A 21,636-nucleotide genomic window follows, 5' to 3' on the forward strand; every position below is an offset into this window, starting at 1 on the left:
GTCATTAGTCCACTCCTTTTTGTCATCGTGCTGGAAGCCCTGTCTCGTGATTTCTCTACTGGCGCCCCCTGGGAACTTCTGTATGCCGACAATTTGGTGATTGTTGCTGAGACACTTGAGGAGCTTTCAGGCAAGTTTCTGTTGTGGAAAAACGGCCTGGAGTTAAGAGGGTTGAGGGTTAATATGGCGAAAACGAAGGTCATGATATCTGGCCCAAACCTTAATTCTCTAAGGGACCCTGGTAAACATCCTTGTGGTGTTTGCAGAAAAGGTGTTGGCTGCAACTCCATTTTCTGCAATGGATGCCAACATTGGGTACATAAGAAGTGTACAAGAACCCGTGGCAGGCTCTCTGCAGATCCCTCCTTCAGATGTGACCGTTGTCTTGGCTTGGCTCGCCCTATTGTCAGCAAGCAATTTGACCAGGTGGCTCTTGGTCCACATGAGCTGGAGACAGTTGACTCGTTTTGTTACCTGGGAGATCATCTTTGTGCTGGTGGTTACGGGCCGCAACAGGGAAACATGGAATGTGGGGTTGATCCTTAGCATACGTGGTAACTGGAGCTGGTAGGAGACAGGGTTAACTCTGTGTACAACCTTGAAGGGGCCAATGTAGTGAGGAGCAAGCTTGCGGTTCTCCACCCGCAGCGGAAGGTCCTTGGTGGACAGCCAAACCCGCTGCCCAGGGCGGAAAGTGTGGGCAGGTCTCCTATGGCAGTTGGCCTGAGTCTGGTTGGTACTGGAGGTCTGGATGAGTGTCCTCCTGACCTTGCTCCAGGTCTTGCGACACCGTCTCACGTAATGGTTGACCGAGGGCACCCCAGCGTCCTCCTCCTGGTCTGGGAACAGAGGTGGCTGGAACCCGAATTGGCACTGGAATGGCAACAGCTTGGTGGCTGATGACTGCAGGGTGTTGTGGGCGTACTCTGCCCATGGCAGCCAGGTGCTCCACGATGTCGGGTTATCCATAGCCAGGCCTCGCAGGGTGGTTTCCAGGTCCTGGTTGAGCCTCTCCGTCTGGCCGTTGGACTGGGGGTGGAACCCAGAGGAGAGGCTGGCAGTGGCCCCGATGCTCTTGCAGAAGCCGTGCCATACTCGGGAGGAGAACTGGGGCCCCCGGTCAGAGACGATGTCCTGAGGGAGACCAAAAACTCGGAAGACATGAGTGAACAACAATTTAGCAGTGTCAAGAGCAGAGGGGAGTTTGCACAGTGGAATAAAGCGGCAAGCCTTGGAGAATCTGTCCACTATGACCAATATGACAGTGTTACCTTGAGACTCAGGGAGACCCGTGATGAAGTCGACCGCCACATGGGACCAGGGATGCCGGGGAATAGGCAGAGGATGCAGGAGACCCTGGGGACGCTGTCGCGGGTTCTTGGTTCTGGTGCAGACCTCACAGGACAGGACGAATGGCCTCACTTCCTTCTCCATGTTAGGCCACCAGAAGCGTCTTTTCAGGAAGTCCAGGGTCCTCCGAGCTCCCGGGTGGGAGGTGAGAGGGGAAGAGTGACCCCACTGGAGAACCTTGGCCCGGGCTTGACGAGGGACGTACAGGAAGCCCGGTGGCCCCATCCCAGGATCAGGGTCCCGGCGTTGAGCTTGTCAAACGGTCTCCTCAATACCCCAGCGGACAGGAGCCATAATCCGGGATATAGGGATGATCGGCCCAACTTCACTCTCCCTGTTGTTGGGCGAGAACAGCCTGGAGAGCGTGTCCGGTTTGGTGTTCTTAGAGCCTGGGCGGTATGATAGGGTGAAGCTGAAATGGCTGAAAAACAAAGCCCACCTAGCCTGTTGTGGGTTCAGCCTCTTGGCTTGCTGGAGGTACTCCAGGTTCTTATGGTCCATCCACACCAGGAATGGATGTTGCACTCCCTCCAGCCAGTGCCTCCACTCCTCAAGGGCTCGTTTGACCGCTAGCAGTTCCCGATCCCCCACATCATAGCGGGACTCCGCAGGGCTCAGGCGGTGGGAGAAGTAAGTGCAGGGGTGCAGCTTCCCTTCTGAGTGTTGAGAGAGCACCGTGCCGACACCACTGTCCGAGGCGTCCACCTCCACGATGAATGGTTGGGAGGTGTCTGGGAGAACCAGAATAGGTGCCGTGCAAAAGCGGTGTTTTAGGTCATTAAACACCTCTTCCGCCTGAGGGGACCAGACAAAGGAGCCACCAGTCCTTTTGGTGAGGTCCGACATAGGTGCAGCTACGGAACTGAAGTTCCTGATGAACTTGTGGTAGAAGTTAGCGAATCCTAAGAACCGCTGAACCTCCTTAACGGACTTGGGAGTAGGCCAGTCCCGGACGGCCAGGGTCTTGGCTGGGTCCATTTGGAGTTGCCCCGTTCATACGATAAATCCCAGGAAGGAGACCTCAGGGACATGCAACTCGCATTTCTGGGCTTTAGCAAACAGATTATTCTGCAAGAGTCTCTGGAGGACTTGGCGGACATGGTGGCAGTGTTCCTGCACGGTCTTGGAGAATATAAGAATGTCGCCGAGGTAGACGAAAACGTATAGATTAATCATATCCCTCAAGACGTCGTTGATAAGGGCCTGAAAAACAGCTGGTGCATTGGTGAGTCCAAAGGGCATCACCTGGTACTCGTAGTGCCCTGACGGGGTGTTAAAGGCGGTCTTCCACTCATCTCCCTGTCGGATACGGATGAGGTGGTATGCGTTCCGTAAGTCCAACTTGGTGAAGATGGTGGCGCCTTGGAGCAGGTCGAGTGCTGTGGACATCAGCGGAAGGGGATAGCGGTTGTGCACGGTGATCTTGTTCAGGCCCCTATAATCAATACATGGTCGGAGACCCCCATCCTTCTTGCCGACAAAGAAGAAGCCGGAACCAGTGGGTGAGGTGGAGGGTTGAATGAACCCAGAGGCCAAGGCTTCCTTGATGTACTCCTTCATGGCCTTGCATTCTGGCTGAGAGAGGGAGAACAGACGGCCCCGAGGAGGAGTAGTCCCAGGGAGCAAGTCGATGGCACAGTCGTAGGCACGGTGCGGAGGAAGAACGGCGGCCCTGCTCTTGCTGAAGACCTCCTTGAGATCCCAGTACTCTGTGGGAACTTGAGATAACTTGATGAGATCAGGGGGCTCAGCAGGAGACACAGGAGAGCTAGAGAGCAAACAAGAGGCATGGCATGCAGGGCCCCATTTCACAACCTGGCTTGTACCCAGTCTATACGAGGGTTGTGGCGGGTAAGCCAAGGAAGACCTAGAATAACTGGGAACTCAGGTGAGGGAATCAGGTGCAGGGATATTTCTTCCTTGTGACCTTGAGACTGGAGGAAGACTGGAGAAGTTACTTGGGTGACTCTTCCATCACCTAACACTTGGCCATCGAGGGCAGACACAGACAGTGGGACTTCAAGAGGCACAGTCGGGACATTGATGCTTTGGGCGAAGTGGATATCCATAAAGTTTTCAGCTGCCCCTGAGTCTAACAAGGCTTGACAAGAGTGGACGGACTCACCCCAGGAGATGGAAACCGGGATGTAGATTCCTTGGCCAGGGAGTCCGGGAGAGAGGGTAGGCCCCGTCACAACCCTCCCTCGGCTGGACGGGGCGGTCCTTTTCCTGAGAGTTCGGGACATAATGCTCGGAAGTGACCAGGCTTGCCACAGTAGATGCAGCACTTGTCCCTCCTTCTGTGCTCCCTCTCAGATGCGGAGAGGTGAGTACAACCCACTTGCATGGGTTCTGGACAGTCACTGGAGGAGGTAGACGGGCTCCAGGTAGAGGCAGGGAGGCCGGGGAGGCTCAGGACTTGGCGGTGTTCTCTCATCCTGTTGTCCAGACGAGTAGAATGTGAGATCAGTGTTTCGAGGTCACTTGGGCATCCGATAGAAGCCAGACCGTCTTTGATGGGGTCAGACAGACCATGGTGGAAGGCTGACACCAGGGCAGTCTCGTTCCATCCACTTACTGCTGCGAGTGTCCAGAACGAGATGGCGTAGTCTGCGATGCTTCCCCCTTGCCGGATGGACATGAGCTTTCTGGCTGCGTCTTTACTGATGTCTGCTTGATCGAAGACACGCAGCATCTCCTCAGTAAACAGCTGGAAATCAGAGCACTCAGGTCCCTGTCTCTGCCAGATAGCAGTAGCCCAGGCTCGTGCCGTACCAGCTAACAAGGTTATCACAAAGGCAATCTTGCGGCGATCCGTAGTGTAGGTGGTAAACTGAAGCTCAAAGGTGAGTTGACACTGGGTAAGGAACTCTCGACACTCACTGTGCTTGCCGTCATACCTCTGTGGTGCAGGAAGGCTGGGTTCGCGAGGTGAAGAAGGCAGCATGGCAGGAGGCACTGGAGCAGGAGTGGATGGTGGAGCAGGAGCAGAATCAGGCGGAGGAGATGGGGGCAGAGAAGTCAGCTGTGCCAGGGTTCTCTCAATCTGCTGAAGCAGTGCCTCGTGGCGAGCAAGGGTCTCACGTTGGCTTGCGAGAGTCCATCCATGAGTGTCCATGGTGGATCCGAGGCGTGTTAACGCAGCCATCATTCCCTGAAGGTTGGCTGGGTAGACAGATGAAGAAGCCTCTGCTGAGTCGGTCATGACGGAGTCTTTCTGTTAGGGTTTTGCTGGGATTCGAACCTGGTTCGCTGGTGTGATAATCCAGCAAACCCCCACTAGGCCACCAGGGGGATGACTCAAAATGCAGAGGCATGAGGTGGAAGTAGAAAAAGTATCAAAAGGTTTATTTACAATATTTACACTATTTACAATCCAAGGCAAAAACAAAAGTATAATCCAAACACTCAGAAGATAACCAGGAAAAAAAACAAAAGTTCAAAGAAATAAAGAGCCAAAAAACCAGAAAAGAAGAGGCAAAAATACAAACGCTCAGAGGATCCAAAATGGTAAACACAAAGTCCAAAAAGTCCAAAAGAAAGCAAAGTACAAAAACCACAAAGACACGGGCGAGGAAATCGGAACAGAGGTTACTGGAGCTAAACATAACAGCACAAAGACTCCGTGACAAGAGGACTGAACTCAGGGGTATAAATACACAAACTAATTAAGGACAGGGCGGGGCAGGAAACAGGCAATAAGACAAAAACAAAACACAGAACACAGTGGTGACCTCTAGAGGCCCAAGACAAACATGGCCAGAAAAGGAAATAACAGTGGCCTCTAGAGGCCAAAACAGTCCCAGTCCTAACACTAAGAGCTTTTTTTATACTTCAGGAAGCTCTCCTTCCACGCTAATTTGAACACTACCAATTTTGTTTGATGCCATTTACGTTCCAATTTTCAAGTGGTCTGTTTTAATGTGCGAGTGTCATCATTATACCAGGGTGCTAATTTTTTGTCTCTGACCATTTTCCTTTTAAGAGGAGCTACATTATCGGAATGTTGACTCTAAGCATTCAGTTACCTGATCAAGTTCTGCAGGGGCTGACAGTGACCCAATCAAAGTTGATAACTCTGGGAGATCATTTATAAAGCTCTGTGCAGTAGTTGACGTGAATGTACATTTAATACGGTAGCGTGGTGAGGTGCATATATTATTACTCAGACATAGTTTGAATGAGATGAGATGATGATCTGAGATAACTTCAGACTGTGGAAGTATGACTATATTTTCTACATTTAACCCGAATGTTAGTATTAGCTCGAGGGTGTGACCACCACTATGGGTCGGTCCTATGACATTCTGATTAATTCCTACTGAATCTAAAATGGACACAAATGCTGTTTTTAAAGGGTCTTCTGGGTTATCAAAGTGAATATTAAAATCTCCGACAACTAAAGCTTTGTCTAAGGAAATAACCAGATCTGAGATAAAATCTGCAAATTCAGAAAGAAACTCAGAATATGGCCCCGGGGGCCTGTAAATAATAAGTAACGGAATTAACTGGGTAGACTTATTTTTTGAGGCTACATACATTATATATGAGTATGAAGAACTTCAAATGTATTAAATTTATAACCAGGTTTTTGTGTTACACCTAGCTAATCATTAGAAATAACCGCAACGCCGCCTCCTCTGCCAGTTATGCCGCTTTTCCACTACCAATGCGGCTGAGCCGTGCCGTGTCGGGCTGAGTCGAGCCGAGTGGGGCTGTTGGAGTTGCATTTCGACTACAACCGCGCTGAACCGTGCTGGCTGGAAGTGGGTGGACACATTGGGTGGAGTTAGCGAAAGTGGGTGGACATCAGGTGATGTCGTTAGGCGGTGCAAACAGTGACATCAGTGAGCTTTTAAGCGGTAGTCTCACAACCCGGAGAGTAAACAATAAACATGGAGGACATGGAGTCGTTAGTGTTGCTGGTCTTGGTGCTGTGGCTTGTTGTCACCAACAACGCCAACAGATACTGGCAAGAGCGTATAGATGAGGCGAGGCGCATAAGGCTTCATAATTCTCGTAATTCGTAACTCTCCTTCTTCCGGGTTTACGGTGTTTACAGATCCCAGCGTGCTCGCGGGGCATGTGAGGACACTCCTCCTCACCAATCAGTGCACAGGGGAGTGTCTGCTCACGCCCCTAGCCTCACTCAGCTCGGTTTGGCTCGCTTCAGCCCCACTCCAAAACGGTGCAAGTTTTGGGGGCTAAGCAGGGCTGAAGCGAGCTGAGTCGTGCTGTTTTTAGATAGTCGAAACACGAGCCGTGTCGGGCTGAAGTGAGCTGAAGCGAGCTGAAGTGAGCTGAAAAAGGGTAGTGGAAAAGGGCCATTAGATGAGGCTGGTGTATATAACTGTATCCAGGAGGACTCGCTTCATCATCATCTCATCATCTCTAGCCGCTTTATCCTGTTCTACAGGGTCGCAGGCAAGCTGGAGCCTATCCCAGCTGACTACGGGCGAAAGGCGGGGTACACCCTGAACAAGTCGCCAGGTCATCACAGGGCTGACACATAGACACAGACAACCATTCACACTCACATTCACACTCGCTTCATTTAATGTTATATATTCATTTGGCTTAATCCATATTTCAGTTAAACATGGATTGCATTAAACATAAACATTAAACTCCTGATCAGTAATGAGTTCATTAACCATTAGCGCTTTAGATGTAAGAGATCTAATATTTAATAGCCCCACCTTTAGATCAAAGGTGCTGGCAGCAGCTGTACAGTCAGTATGATCTAATTTTATATTGATTAGGTTACTGGAACAAACTCTCTGAATATTTCTACCTTTTTGTTGAGCTCGGGGAACAGACAGAGTCTCGATGTAGTGGACCCTGAGTGACGACTCTGTGCAGCTAGCAGACAGTCGGTTTAGCCTGTTTGTCTGCTCCCTGGCCTTGGCTCTGGATTGTCAGAAATTAACTAGGCCTGTTCTGAGACTATGACCTATGCTGCAGCAAATGAGAGCAGCACCTTCCCGAGTGGGATGGATACCATCCCGCCCTAACAGGCCAGCAGTGCCCTCAAAATTAGCCCAATTATCTATAAAGCCCACACTGTTTTCAGAGCACCACCTGGACAGCCAGCAGTTCAGCGACCATAACCTGCTGTAAGCTACATCGCTACACCGCATTGGGATGGGGCCAGAGCATACTACAGCATCGGACATCGCCTTCGCTAATTTAAACACCTCTACAAAGTTACTCTTTGTAACCTCAGACTGACAAAGGCGTATATCATTAGCTCCTGCATGGATAACTATCTTTGAGAACCTGTGTTTGCCTAGGACCCTAAGATTACCTGCTATGTCCAGCACCCTGGCTCCCGGTATACAGTGGTGCTTGAAAGTTTGTGAACCCTTTAGAATTTTCTATATTTCTGCATAAATATGACCTAAAACATCATCAGATTTTCACACAAGTCCTAAAAGTAGATAAAGAGAACCCAATTAAACAAATGAGACAAAAATATTATACTTGGTCATTTATTTATTGAGGAAAATTATCCAATATTACATATCTGTGAGTGGCAAAAGTATGTGAACCTTTGCTTTCAGTATCTGGTGTGACCCCTTGTGCAGCAATAACTGCAGGTAAACATTTCCAGTAACTGTTGATCAGTCCTGCACACTGGCTTGGAGGAATTTTAGCCCATTCCTCCGTACAGAACAGCTTCAACTCTGGGATGTTGGTGGGTTTCCTCACATGAACTGGTCGCTTCAGGTCCTTCCACAACATTTTGATTGGATTAAGGTCAGGACTTTGACTTGGACATTCCAAAACATTAGTTTTATTCTTCTTTAACCATTCTTTGGTAGAACAACTTGTGTGCTTAGGGTTGTTGTCTTGCTGCATGACCCACCTTCTCTTGAGATTCAGTTCATGGACACATGTCCTGACATTTTCCTTTAGAATTCGCTGGTATAATTTAGATTCCATTGTTTCATCAATGACAGCAAGCCATCCTGGCCCAGATGCAGCAAAACAGGCCCAAACCATGATACTACAACCACCATGTTTCACAGATGGGATAAGGTTCTTATGCTGGAATGCAGTGTTTTCCTTTCTCCAAACATAACGCTTCTCATTTACAACATTAAGTTCTATTTTGGCCTCATCCATCCACAAAACATTTTTCTAATACCCTTCTGGCTTGTCCACATGATCTTTAGCAAACTGCAGATGAGCAGCAATGTTCTTTTTGGAGAGCAGTGGCTTTCTCCTTGCAACCCTGCCATGCACACCATTATTGTTCAGTGTTCTCCTGATGGTGGACTCATGATCATTAACATTACCCAATGTGAGAGAGGCCTTCAGTTGCTTAGAAGTTACCCTGGGGTCCTTTGTGACCTCGCCAACTATTACACACCTTGCTCTTGGAGTGATCTTTGTTGGTCGACCACTCCTGGGGAGGGTAACAATGGTCTTGAATTTCTTCCATTTGTACACAATCTGTCTGACTGTGGATTGGTGGAGTCCAAACTCTTTAGAGATGGGTTTGTAACCTTTTCCAGCCTGATGAGCATCAACAACACTTTTTCTGAGGTCCTCAGAAATCTCTTTTGTTCATGCCATGATACACTTCCACAAACATGTGTTGTAAAGATCAGGCTTTGATAGATCCCTGTTCTTTAAATAAAACAGGGTGCCCACTCACACCTGATTGTCATCCCATTGATTGAAAGCACCTGAGTCTAATTTCACCTTCAAATTAACTGCTAATCCTAGAGGTTCACTTACTTTTGCCACTCATAGATATGTAATATTGGATCATTTTCCTCAATAAATAAATGACCAAGTATGATATTTTTGTCTCATTTGTTTAACTGGGTTCTGTTTATCTACTTTTAGGACTTGTGTGAAAATCTGATCATGTTTTAGGTCATATTTATGCAGAAATATAGAAAATTCTAAAGGGTTCACAAACTTTCAAGCACCACTGTACACCTGACTAAAGCTGCTGTTGCCCCTAAAGGCTGAGCTAATTTCACATGCCGTATGATAGAGTCCCCTATAACCAGAGCTCTTTCAGGTTTCTCAGTGGGTGCATCACTAAGGAGAGCAAACCTATTCAATACGTGATGTGGAGAGGAGTGGTGCTCCCGTGGGCGAGCCTCAGCAGTAGCTTTGGCTCTACGCTTATGCCGCTGAGCCGTCACCCATTCGCCCCACTGTAAGAGTTCTAATGCCAGAGTTGGGGGATTACTAACTCCACCTAGGGCAACCAGACTTTCCTCTACAGAACTACACTGTTCTCATGCTCACTGGCCTTCTCTAAAGCCTGGACATGCACTTCTAGCACTATAATCTTCTCCATCAGAGAGCTAACTAATCTGCACTTATCACAAATAAAGCTATCGCTAGCGACGGAGGAAGAATGACTAAACATCCTGCACTTAGCACACTGAACAGGCTGAAGGTGCGCCATGATGAAAACATTCACGTACCCTTAATCAAAGATCTGTTGATATTAAAGCAGATCCGATGTGGATGGCCTCCACTTGTGGTCTTTACGCAGGAGGAGAAAAAAAGAAAGAAAGAAAGAAAGAAAGAAAGCTTCCAGTCTCGGCGTTCTTCCGAAAAAAGAAAAAAAATACGGAAAAAGGAAAGCGAAAGTGGAAAGTACAAAAAGGAAAATGACAGTACAATAAAAATGAAGATGATACTGGAAAATTATTTGTAGAAAAAAATGTAAAAAGATTAGTAATTAATGCCAACACTGGCGGGAAAAAAGGACTTGTCGCAAACAACTCAGGAACAAGGAAGTTCCATGATGCATTATTGCAGGACCCACCCCCTACTATATGCTCCATTAATCCTCTGAACCTGGCCAATCAGTCCCCAAAATCAGTGGGTGGGTAAGATGTGGCTTAACCGCTGTCTTTAAACTATATTTTTGCCCCGAAATAGAATGTGGACGGACAATAACGGATAATTGTGAACAACCCTGTGCACACACAAAACCTTCACCACTTGTGCTCTTCCCAATGCCTCACCTTGCACCAGGCTTTGGTTGATTGAGGTCTGATTACAGCTGGAATGGACCAACACGTGATGTCTATCCCCTTGGACACTCACCGGTATACAATACGCTCCGGCCCGATTGGGGGTGGTCCCTGGTGCGTCTGGGATCCAGACCACAGGTCCTACCTCCATCATGGGACACTGACCCTGGAGATGCCCGGGCTCCCCGCAGCACCAGCATACCGGCCCAGACTTCACCTCTGCACTAGTGTTATGGGCGTCACTCACCTGGGGGGGAGAAAACCAAGCGTCTGGATGCACTGACAGTGTTGTTCCAGGGAGTGGCCGACACACTGCAGGATGTCTTGCTTCAGGTCTGCGTATATGAGCCGGCTATCGGCTGGGAGCTGCTGCGCAGCGAGCTGCGCCTCACCAGTCAGTAATGGAAGTAAGTCCGCCATGTGCTTTTCAACCGGCCACCCCCATGCTTCGGCCGCTTGCTTGAAGAGAGCAACGAAGGCTTCTGGATCATCATGCGGCCCCATCTTCTTGAGGGTCATGTGGGGAGGGTCTGCTGCGGTGGTGGTTGAGGACCCCGCTGACGTGAGCAGGTGCCAGAATGCCTGGCAATCTTCCTGCTGGGCCAGCATCAAGGCTTCAAAGCGTTGTTCCTGCTCCTTTCGGACAGGGATCAGCGCTTGATGCTGGTTTTGTTGGGTGGTGGCGAGGGTATGGAGGAGGTCCTTGAATGGGGAGGACTCCATGGGTGGTTCCCTTCAGTATCCCGGCTTTCAGCACCACTGTAGTATTTCCCTGATATGGGTGGAGTACTGAAGCATGGCAGGCAGGAGCTGATGTTCACACAACTTTATTTTATTAATTTTTTGGCTTTTCAGCTTCACTTGGCATACTTTCACTCACTCACTCACTCACTCACTCACTCACTCACACACACACACACACTCGCACATGTGTTCTCATCGGGAAAGCTTCCTTCTTATTGCTCTATCCCTCCTTTTCTACCTTCGGTCTTCACTGCAAAACACACAAACACAACATTAATTGACAACAGGTGCACTGACTTTGCCACTCACCTTCCCAGACTCCGCCCTCCATTCACAAACCAATGCTTGGCCATGACCCCGATGCCACACAAGGCTTTTGTAAAATCTGTGTTACTGAGAGTCATTCTGTGTATGCACTGTGATTGCGCTCTAATCAGTAACAGGTGCATGCTAATTAGTCCTAATGGTGTGCATATGCTCTGCAATCTGTGGCTGCACGCTCCGAACTCCAAAGTGTGTGGACATGAAAGATGTAACCAGAAAATTGTTTGACATATCTAGTTTGATTTTCAATTGTAACTATATAGTAAGGATGTAAAGTCAAAGTGCTGGTTCACTGCTGTCCACCAGGCACCAAACAGAGTCACACCATAATAAATGACGTGTTTCTGGTGCATGGCATGTGGTGTCAAAGAAAATAATAAATTTGTATTTGTGTCTGCAATGCATATCTCATTATTGGTATCACTGTCACAAGACAATGCAGCAATTTATTGACTCGAAATATATACTACACAATTTGATAGTTCATATGCTATAACATTATTATTCTTTTCAGGTTGATTTTGTGCCCTTGCAAATATTTTGCTCATACACTCAGGGGTTAAATTGGGCCGGGGCTGTCCGGGGCTGAGCCCCGGCACATAAGCTCGGAGCGGATGGCATATGATCACGCACACATCAAAAGCAACAAACCCTTTTCACGATTTTCAGTTCTGAATAATTAAATATCGTTTTATTAATCAATAAACCCATGACTTTTATGCGATAGATCATAGTTTTCCTGATAACAAGACGACCTGTCAAAGCTATTTAGAACAGAACTTGCGATCAGAGATTCTGGTTTCTGGAACACTGCGTGGGTTGCCAATTCCGCTTTTTATAAGCGACTTTGGGGTTTCTTTTTTTGTGAGCTCGCTTTAAAAAAAAAAAATCAGAAGTCGTGGTTTGCGGGTTTTTGGGCTTGTGTTTCAGCGTTGTGACTTGTTTATAATTTTCTCCGTACACCGTCTCCCCTTTTACCTGCATACGATCCTATTGTTTAGCAAAACACATACTGTCTAAAAATAAAAACACAACATATTTAGATCAGTATTATTTTTTCCCCTCTTCAGTATTATTTGATATTTTGTTTTTAATAATAAAAAATATGATAATGATATGTTCACTGTATTGTTAATATTATTAGTGTTTTATTATTTATTGTTAATATTTAATTTAATGTTAATTTATTATTATTTATTGTTAATATTATTAGTGTATTATTAGTGTAATTATTATTGTTATTATGTATTCAATTATTTATTTGGCATGTGGTGCTTTTTGTATTGTCTAGAACATACATAAGATGAGCATATTATAGCAGCAAAATAGAAGCACAATCATTTGAATGCAGCAAAACTTTTGCTGCATTCAAATGATTGTGCTTCTATTTTGCTGCTATAATATGCTCATCTTATGTATGTTCTAGACAATACAAAAAGCACCACATGCCAAATAAATAATTGAATACATAATAATAACAATAATAATAAATGCTTCCAATGTTATAGTGTTGTTTGTATTTGGTTGCATTCACTGCATGAATATATTTGATTGACAATTTGACTGACAGTGTTTTGGCATATTTAACATTTATCCTCCAAAATAAATCAACTGTTTTGGTTTAAGATTGTGCAAGCCTTCAAATTTTCTCACTGAACATTTCTCCTTCACATTTTTCACCTGTAGGCATGTGACAAGATTTAACATGATATTGCTCAACCTACCTCTGTAAAGTCAGCTAACAACTTATTAAAATGCACCAGAATTCAGCAAATAACATGTATGATAATAAAAAACTTCTGGGGGAGGACCCCCAGACCCCCCACTAATCATTTCCTTCAAACCAATGTACAACAACCTGTACAATCTGTTACATTGGCCAACCAATCTACATTCAAACTGCCATAATGTGTAGGGGGGCACTACAAGACACACATAGGCCTACAACACACAGATAAGGTGTATATCTCTGTGCAATATGATATGGTTATCAAATTAGAGGGTTATTTTCCAAAAAGTATACTGGGGCAGGGCGGCGGGGGCAGGGGCGGGTACGAGGCAGAGCCCCCCCACATAACCAATCCCAATTTAACCCCTGGATATGGTTATCAAATTAGAGGGTTATTTTCCAAAAAGTATATTGGGGCAGGGCGGCGGGGGCAGGGGCGGGTACGAGGCAGAGCCCCCCCACATAACCAATCCCAATTTAACCCCTGCATACACTCATCAGGAGCTCTGCTTTTAGGCACTGCCTAAATATCTATATTGTTGTTAAATGATTAAAACATTGCCTGTTGAGTTTAAAATTTAAGATGTGCCCATAATTAATTCACTTCTTATGCTACAGCGCTCTGGCCAGTGCATTGCAACTTCTCCCAAAACTGCGGCTGTGAGTACTGCTACCTAAATCACAGTGAAACAAAATTTCTGAGTGAGCAATAAATGAGAAATGTAGTTGATCAGCTGTAACTTTTTTCCAGCTGTGTACTACTGGATGACAATCAGTGTTGAAGTTAATGGATCTGAGTCTAATGAGTCAGATATCTCTGCATGGGTAAGTACAAACTGCCATTTTCATTTCATACTAGTAGTTATTGCCTGGGAACCTGATTTCCTCTGAATGGCCCAGTAGATAGTTGAGTGGACACATGTGATATATATCTGTAGCAGTTTGTATGGATGGGTGGAGCACAGAAGGACGGCAGGCCAGAACTGAGTTCACAAAACTCTTTTATTTTCACTTTTCAGTGTCAAGTTTACTCTCTCAGCCACACACGCACGCACACACTCCAGTCGTCTGGTTGGAGAGAGAGCTCCCTCTGCTCTCGCTCTCTCTTCTTAAATAGGGCGCGGTCACTGGGGAAGACACACAAACACATTAATTAACCTCAGGTGCAGTGATTCTGCCACTTACCTTCCCTGACTCTGCCCTCCGGTCATAGACCAACGCTTGACCACGCCCCCGCTGCCACATGCCCCCACCGCCCGACTCTGGCCGGGCGGCCATCCGGCCTGCAGCTGACTCCCCCCCGATGGGACAGGAAGTCCGCCACGACCATCTGCACTCCCGGCCTGTGGATCACCTTGAAGTGGAAGGGTTGGCGTGCCAGATACCAATGGGTGATCCGCACGTTGGCATCCTTCATGTGGTGGAGCCACTGGAGGGGCGCGTGGTCCGAACAGAGAGTGAAAGGGCATCCCAGCAGGTAGTAACAGAGGGCGAGGACTGCCCACTTGATAGCTAGGCACTCCTTTTCAATGGTGCTGTAGCGCCCCTCACGCACCGACAGCTTCCTACTGATATACAACACTGGGCAGTCCTCCCCCTCCACCTCCTGGGACAAAACAGCCCCCAGCCCTCTGTCCGACGCATCTGTCTATAACATAAAGGGGAGAGAAAAGTCAGGGGAGTGTAAAAGTGGCCCCCCACACAGTGCAGCCTTTACCTCAGAAAAAGCCCAATGGCATTGCTCTGTCCACTGGACCAGATCTGGTGCCCCCTTTTTAGTCAGATCAGTCAGCGGGCTGGTGACGTCCGAATAATTAGGTATAAACCTACGATAATAGCCAGCCAGCCCTAGGAACTGTCTCACCCCCTTTTTGGTCTTGGGCCTCGGGCAGGCCGCAATTGCTGCTGTCTTGTTAATTTGGGAACACACCTGCCCGTTGCCCAAGTGGAAGCCCAGATACCGTACTTCCACCCGCCCAATCGCACACTTTTTCGGGTTGGCTGTGAGACCCGCTCACCTCAGCGACCTAAGGACGGCCCTCAGATGTTGGAGGTGCCTCGGCCAGTCATTACTATAGATAATGATGTCGTCGAGGTAGGCGGCCGCATAGGTGGCATGGGGGCGGAGGACCCTATCCATCAGCCGCTGAAACATAGCGGGCACCCCAAACAGCCCAAAAGGAAGTGTGACAAACTGGTGTAAGCCGAACGGTGTGGAAAAGGCCGTTTTTTCTCGGGATAATGGAGTCAAGGGGATCTGCCAATAACCCTTTGTTAAATCCAGTGTCGAGTAAAAGCGAGCCGTGCCTAGTTGATCGAGCAACTCATCAATACGAGGCATTGGGTATGCGTTGAATTTAGACACCGCGTTGACTTTTCTATAGTCTACACAAAACCGGACCGACCCATCGGCCTTGGGGACCAAGACCACCGGGCTGCTCCAGTCACTGTGGGACTCCTCAACGATGCCCATTTCGAGCATGGCCTCGAGTTCTTCCCGAACCACTTTTTTCTTGTGTTCGGGTAGCCTGTAAGGGTGGCTGTGCACTACCACCCCCGGGGGCGTCTCAATGTGGTGCTCTATGAGGTTGGTGCAACCGGGCAGGGGCGAGAACATGTCCGAAAACTCGGTCTGCAGCTGGACAACCTCCGCGAGTTGGGCAGGGAGAGGTGGTCTCCACAGGGGACCGGAGAGGTACTTGATGCCAATGTTCCCTTTTGAACCTCCGGCCCCAGCTCCGCCTTCTCCAGAACCACCGACACCAATGCCATGGGGACCTCCTCATTCCAGAGTTTGAGCAGATTGAGGTGGTAAATCTGTAGCGCCCCACCCCTGTCCGTTCGCCTCACCTCATAGTCAATGTCCCCGACTCGCCGTGTGACCTCAAAGGGTCCTTGCCACTTGGCGACTAATTTGGAGCTCAATGTGGGCAACAGTACGAGTAATTTATCTCCTGGTGCGAACTCCCTAAGGTGCGTCCCCTTGACGTACAGGCGGGTTTGTCGTTCTTGGGCCTGCCGCAAATTCTCCTGGGTTAGGTGGGTGAGCGTGTGGACTTTTGCGCGCAGGTCAATAACGTATTGGATTTCATTTTTACTTTGTGAAGGTCCCTCTTCTCAATTTTCCCACAGCACATCTAGAATGCCACGTGGCTTACGCCCATATAACAATTCAAATGGGGAGAACCCTGTGGAGGCTTGGGGGACCTCTTGCACTGAAAACAACAAGGGTTCGAGCCACTTATCCCAATTATGTGCATCCTCACTTATGAATTTTTTAATTATATTCTTGAGGGTGCGATTAAACCGTTCAACTAAACCATCCGTTTGTGGGTGATACATGCTGGTGCGGATCGGCTTAATACCCAACAACCCATACAGTTCATTCAGTGTACGTGACATAAACGAGGTGCCTTGGTCAGTCAGAATCTCTTTCGGGATTCCGACTCCACCATGCACCCCACATGCTGGAGAATGGCCCGGCAAAGGTCTGCGTAGGCCAGCCGGCGGTCGGCGGGGAGCTGTAGTGAGGCCAGCTGCGCCTCTCCCGTTAGCAGGGGGAAGAGACGCGTCGTGCGCTGTTCCACCGGCCACCCCGAGGTCTCTGCTACCTGCTCAAAGAGCATGAGGAAGGCCTCGGGGTCGTCCTGCGGGCCCATCTTCGTTAGGGTGAGGGGGGACGGGCCCGCGGCAGTGGAGTTGGTGGACCCCACCGATGCAAGGAGGTGCCGGAATGCCTGTCGCTCTTCCTGCTGAGCCAATGCCAGGGCCTCGAACTGCTGTTCCTGCTCCTTCCGGAGGGCGACTAGCGCCTGGTGCTGGCTTTGCTGGGCCGTGGCGAGGGTGTGGACCAGGTCGGCGAAAGGGGAGGCCATTCTGCTTCTGCGCTCCAATGCCCGGGTTTCAGCACCACTGTAGCAGTTCGTATGGGTGGGTGGAGCACAGAGGGACGGCAGGCCAGAACTGAGTTCACAAAACTCTTTTATTTTCACTTTTCAGTGTCAAGTTTACTCTCTCAGCCACACATGCACGCACACACTCCAGTCGTCTGGTTGGAGCTCCCTCTGCTCTTGCTCTCTCTTCTTAAATAGGGCGCGGTCACTGGGGAAGACACACAAATACATTAATTAACCTCAGGTGCAGTGATTCTGCCACTTACCTTCCCTGACTCCGCCCTCCGGTCACAGACCGACGCTTGACCACGCCCCCGCTGCCACAATATGTTTTCACTGTGTTCTGTGAAAATGACATAAATCGCTCCCCGCGTCTCCTCATTGATGTAGACTTGGCCCTAGTGGAAGTCTCCAGTGAGGAGCGCTGATTGTGAGGTCCCGTACAATCGAAACTCTCAGGCAAGTCGGGGGAGGTACATGTCAACCTTTAGTTACTCATGCCCTTACAAAATCTGTACTTTTCCCTTATATACACCCATTAGCCCTTATACACTAGAAAAAAAATCCAATATCCAAAGCACCAGTTGTTTTATCTCACATTATACACTCCTATTGTAATAGGCATATTTATCACACTGCATCAAGTTAAAGGGATCAAATAAGCATGCACTGAATAAAAAATACATTTTAGATCCCAGAGAAAACAACTGAATTAAAAAGAATTATATGTACAGTCAAGTAAACAATTATCTACTAAAGAGAATGACTGAACTATAGACTTAATTATTTAATATACATTGTATCATTAATGCCAGTTATTGATATAAATTTTCCAAATAAAATGTATAAATATTAAATCAATATTAAGTCAACTAAAGATGACTGAACCACATCAAGTATATTATCTAAACAAGGATAAGTGAAAATATTAATAAGTAATGAAGTTAAATTGAAAATCTTCCCAGTAATTTATAACAAGAATTTGAATCTTATTCCTTTTTGAAGTGTTCTTTGTTGTACAAAGATGTTGCAGATTTGGCACTAGCTATAAAATCACTGCTTGGGTAGCAGTTGTAGTTCCTCATCACAGTTCATTTTAATTTGCAGATATGCAGTTAATCTGTCTGCAGCCATATTTTTTCTGTACTCTGTATGAATTTTACTAACCAATGAAAAAGCCCTCTCACTATCTGCATTGCTATGTGGGAGGCACAGCAAAACAGTAAAAAGTTGTTTCAGCACTGGAAACCTGGCAACACCCAGAGCAGTTTTTACATTGAAGACCTTTCCCCAATATAAATCTATTGGTACTTTTTTGCCATCATTTGCCCTGCATGGCACAACATCAAATGGCATAAGCTGAAAGTCCTCCCATTCCTCCTTCAACTGCTCCAGGTCCAGGTAAAAGCCAAAAGAGGAAGTTAAATTGACAGCACCACTATAGTCCAGGTCATCCTTTTTAGATGGATCTAACACTGCAAGATTGACCAACACTTCATTGTCAAATGGAAATTTATCTATCATCTTCCTGGCAGCAACCTCATAAAATCCTCTGACAGAGGATAAGAAGACCTGGACAGTTTTTGCATCCAGGTCTTCCTCTAGCTCCACCAGGCGAGATCTGACTGCAGGCCCCACTGCCAGCTTGTCATCAGACTGCTACAGCTCCTGGTTGCCCACATCAAATTCCCTAAGGTTCTTGCAGGACTTGACATGCTTCAGCTCCAAGAACTTCACAGCAAACTTCCGTAGAAGCCTGTCCATCTCAGGGAGGAGACTGCCAATCATGCAATCCTCCCCTTAAAAAAGGATATTAAACTGATTGAGCACTGGCATAATGTACTGCAGGAACATCAGTATCAGCTCAGTCAGGGGTTCTTGTAGCCTGTCATTTATCGACTTGACTTTGCCTGGTTTCTTAACATCTTTATGACTGGCAAAGTAGCTTCGCAAGGCCGGCAGTTGGCTCAGCAGGCAGTTGCAGACTTTCTCTAGGGACAGCCAATGGGTAGGACAGTGCTTCAAGATCTGCTGCTCCTCTACCTAGAATTTAATGTAGAACTGGAAAAGCACTCAGAGAGTGCAGACCTCCACCAAGCAGCTCATTTCACCACATATTGAGACTTACACCTAAAATGAGATACTAATTCTCACATACAAATTCTAACGACCCCCTCATTTTTGTGTGTTCTGGATCATAGTATCCAGAATTTTGTCTGGATCCAGATCAAACTTTGATACTTTATAGAACTCATGGAGATCCTTTTGTGTATTTTTTTTTTTTACCAAACACTCTGGTCATTTGTTATGGAGTTATATGCAAAAGTTCCAAAAATGGGCCTATCTCGCAATGATAAAGAATCCTTTAAAAAAAAATCCTGGATCCAGAAGGTGATCCGGATCACCGCCAAAATTTAATGGATTGTTACTTGTGCCCAGTCACACCTCTGGAAAAAATTTCAGAGCAATCCGTTCATAAGTTTTTCCATAATATTGCTAACAGACAAACCAACAAACAAACCAACGCTACCGAAAACATAACCTCCTTTGGCAGAGGTAACAATTAATTGAGGAAAAGCTGGAAGACTACCAGAAGAGAATCTCAAAGACTCCTTATGTTTTAGTGATATGATAGGTCTGTTAGCTAACCTCTGTAAACTGCTGAAAATCTTTGAAGTCCTGAATGCGCTTTGAGCTGTGGTGGAAAAAGTAGAACACATCCACCAGAAGGTCATCTACTTTAAGTGGCAGTGCCTTCACACCGGCCTTCACACAAAGATTTGCCAAGTGGCAAATGCAGCCAGTGCTGAAACAGAAATAACAGTAGAATAAGTACAGTACTGGAGTACTATTCTGATAAAATTTTGGTGCATATAATATATATCTCAACTTATGACACATGAAACATACTTAAAAATCTTGGGACTTTTTGCTTGGAGCCTGGTCAAAACAGAATCTTTCCTGCCAATCATGGTGTTGCAATTGTCACTTGCAAACCCAACCATGTTGGCCCATGTCATTTTCACTGAAAATATGCATTATGCATTAGTGCTCATTTTGTAATTATAAAAGTTACAAAGGTATTTATAATATTATTAGGGCTGTCGAAGTTAACGCGATAATAACACATTAACGCGATCTCAATTTATCGCGATTAAAAAAATAGTGCCGTTAACGCAAATTCTAATTTGGCCCTGCAAGTCACCCGTAGTTCATGTTGAGGCTTGTCGCGCGCTGCTTCAATAAGAGTAAGTGTGAGTGATGGAGAAAGGTCTGTTAAATGGGAAGTTTCATTTCAAAAGTTTCATTTCAAAAGAAGAGTGTGATTGAATTGGTTTTGGTATGCACTTTGCAGTTCTAAAATACTTTTGTAAAGTGAGATTTCAGTATGCTGTAGCACTGTGATATGACACTAAATGTCTTTCTTGAAGTCCAACTGCAATTTATTTTTGTTTGCACAGTACTGTGAAGTCCTATAGGCTGTGACTGAACACAACTCCAGCACAATTGAAGTTTTATTTCATTTTTATTTTCTTTTGTCACACATGTCTGAACTGAGACACAGTAATATGTGACTACATGTTTTATATTTGAGACTACAACTCCCTAATCCATCACAAAATCCAATTTTGTGTTTTGTATGTTCAGTACTGCCTAGTGAGTGAATAAACTCCCTTACCATTTTCTCTTGTCCCAGCAGTTTTTAACAAGTACTTTTAGCATAAAATGTGTTCATTTTAATTGTAACATTTCACTTTAAAAACCTTATTAATTTACATAGATTTTTAAAAATGCGATTAATCGCGATTAACTATATGAAATTCTGAGATTAATCGCGATTAAATTTTTTAATCGTTTGACAGCCCTAAATATTATACATACTACTACACACTTCCAGTCTAGATTGTTAAACAGGTATACAGATTCAGCAAACTAGCACACCGTTTTACAATTTAAAGATAAATTCTTACCTCATGAAGCTGTCAACAGCTTCAAATATCGCTGAAGCTTTACCAGAAGCAAGTTCTGGTAAATCCAGCATTCTGGTTTTTACACAGACATCTTCAAAAATGCGTGCCAGAATGACCAAGCGCTTGGTGCTGTTTTTGTCGTTGCTCTCATCTATCATAAGGCTAAATGGCTGCTGGCGCATTTTTTTGACGACAGGATTTGTATAAGCAGGGGCTAAACTCCCTTTGACAACCATGGTCGTCTTCGTTCGTTTGCATGCAAAATCCTGGGTGAACAACAAATGAATAAAAGGTTAGGTCTACGTACATAACTGGCAAGTACAGATTATTTTCCTGGTCAATAAAAGAAAATCAGAGCACAGCAAACATGTAGATGGTGTTAAATTGCTTCCATCCCCTACTACACATTTGAGACAGGTTACCAGCGGTCATTACCACCATTACTCTTCATTCAATACTTTTCCAGTTTACTGATGACTGATGGTAGTAACAAATGTTGGTCATCTGTGTCTACATATCCTCCTGGGAACCAAGAAAAAATGTGTCTCTCAATTTCTCTTTTGTTGTGATTTCCTTACTAGATAGGGTTAAAAAAAACAACTTACAATTTAGAT

General features: G+C 46.3%; 2 protein-coding genes across 8 annotated transcripts in view; both read left to right on the forward strand.

The window, feature by feature from the left end:
* Positions 1 to 21,636, forward strand: part of LOC132873196 (adhesion G-protein coupled receptor G2) — a 194,613-nt gene that overhangs the window by 38,616 nt on the left and 134,361 nt on the right. For all 7 annotated transcript variants that reach the window (XM_060908529.1, XM_060908534.1, XM_060908535.1 and 4 more), the window contains 2 exons: positions 13,777 to 13,818; positions 13,910 to 13,983. In XM_060908529.1, the coding sequence (XP_060764512.1) occupies positions 13,777 to 13,818; positions 13,910 to 13,983 (116 nt within the window). The remainder of the gene's footprint in view (positions 1 to 13,776; positions 13,819 to 13,909; positions 13,984 to 21,636) is intronic.
* uspl1 (ubiquitin specific peptidase like 1) overlaps positions 1 to 21,636 on the forward strand; it is a 504,778-nt gene that overhangs the window by 26,760 nt on the left and 456,382 nt on the right. The gene's annotated exons all lie outside the window — the stretch shown is intronic.

The sequence above is a fragment of the Neoarius graeffei genome, chromosome 25 (assembly GCF_027579695.1).
Source record: "Neoarius graeffei isolate fNeoGra1 chromosome 25, fNeoGra1.pri, whole genome shotgun sequence".
In the NCBI taxonomy this organism is placed as follows: Eukaryota; Metazoa; Chordata; class Actinopteri; order Siluriformes; family Ariidae; genus Neoarius; species Neoarius graeffei.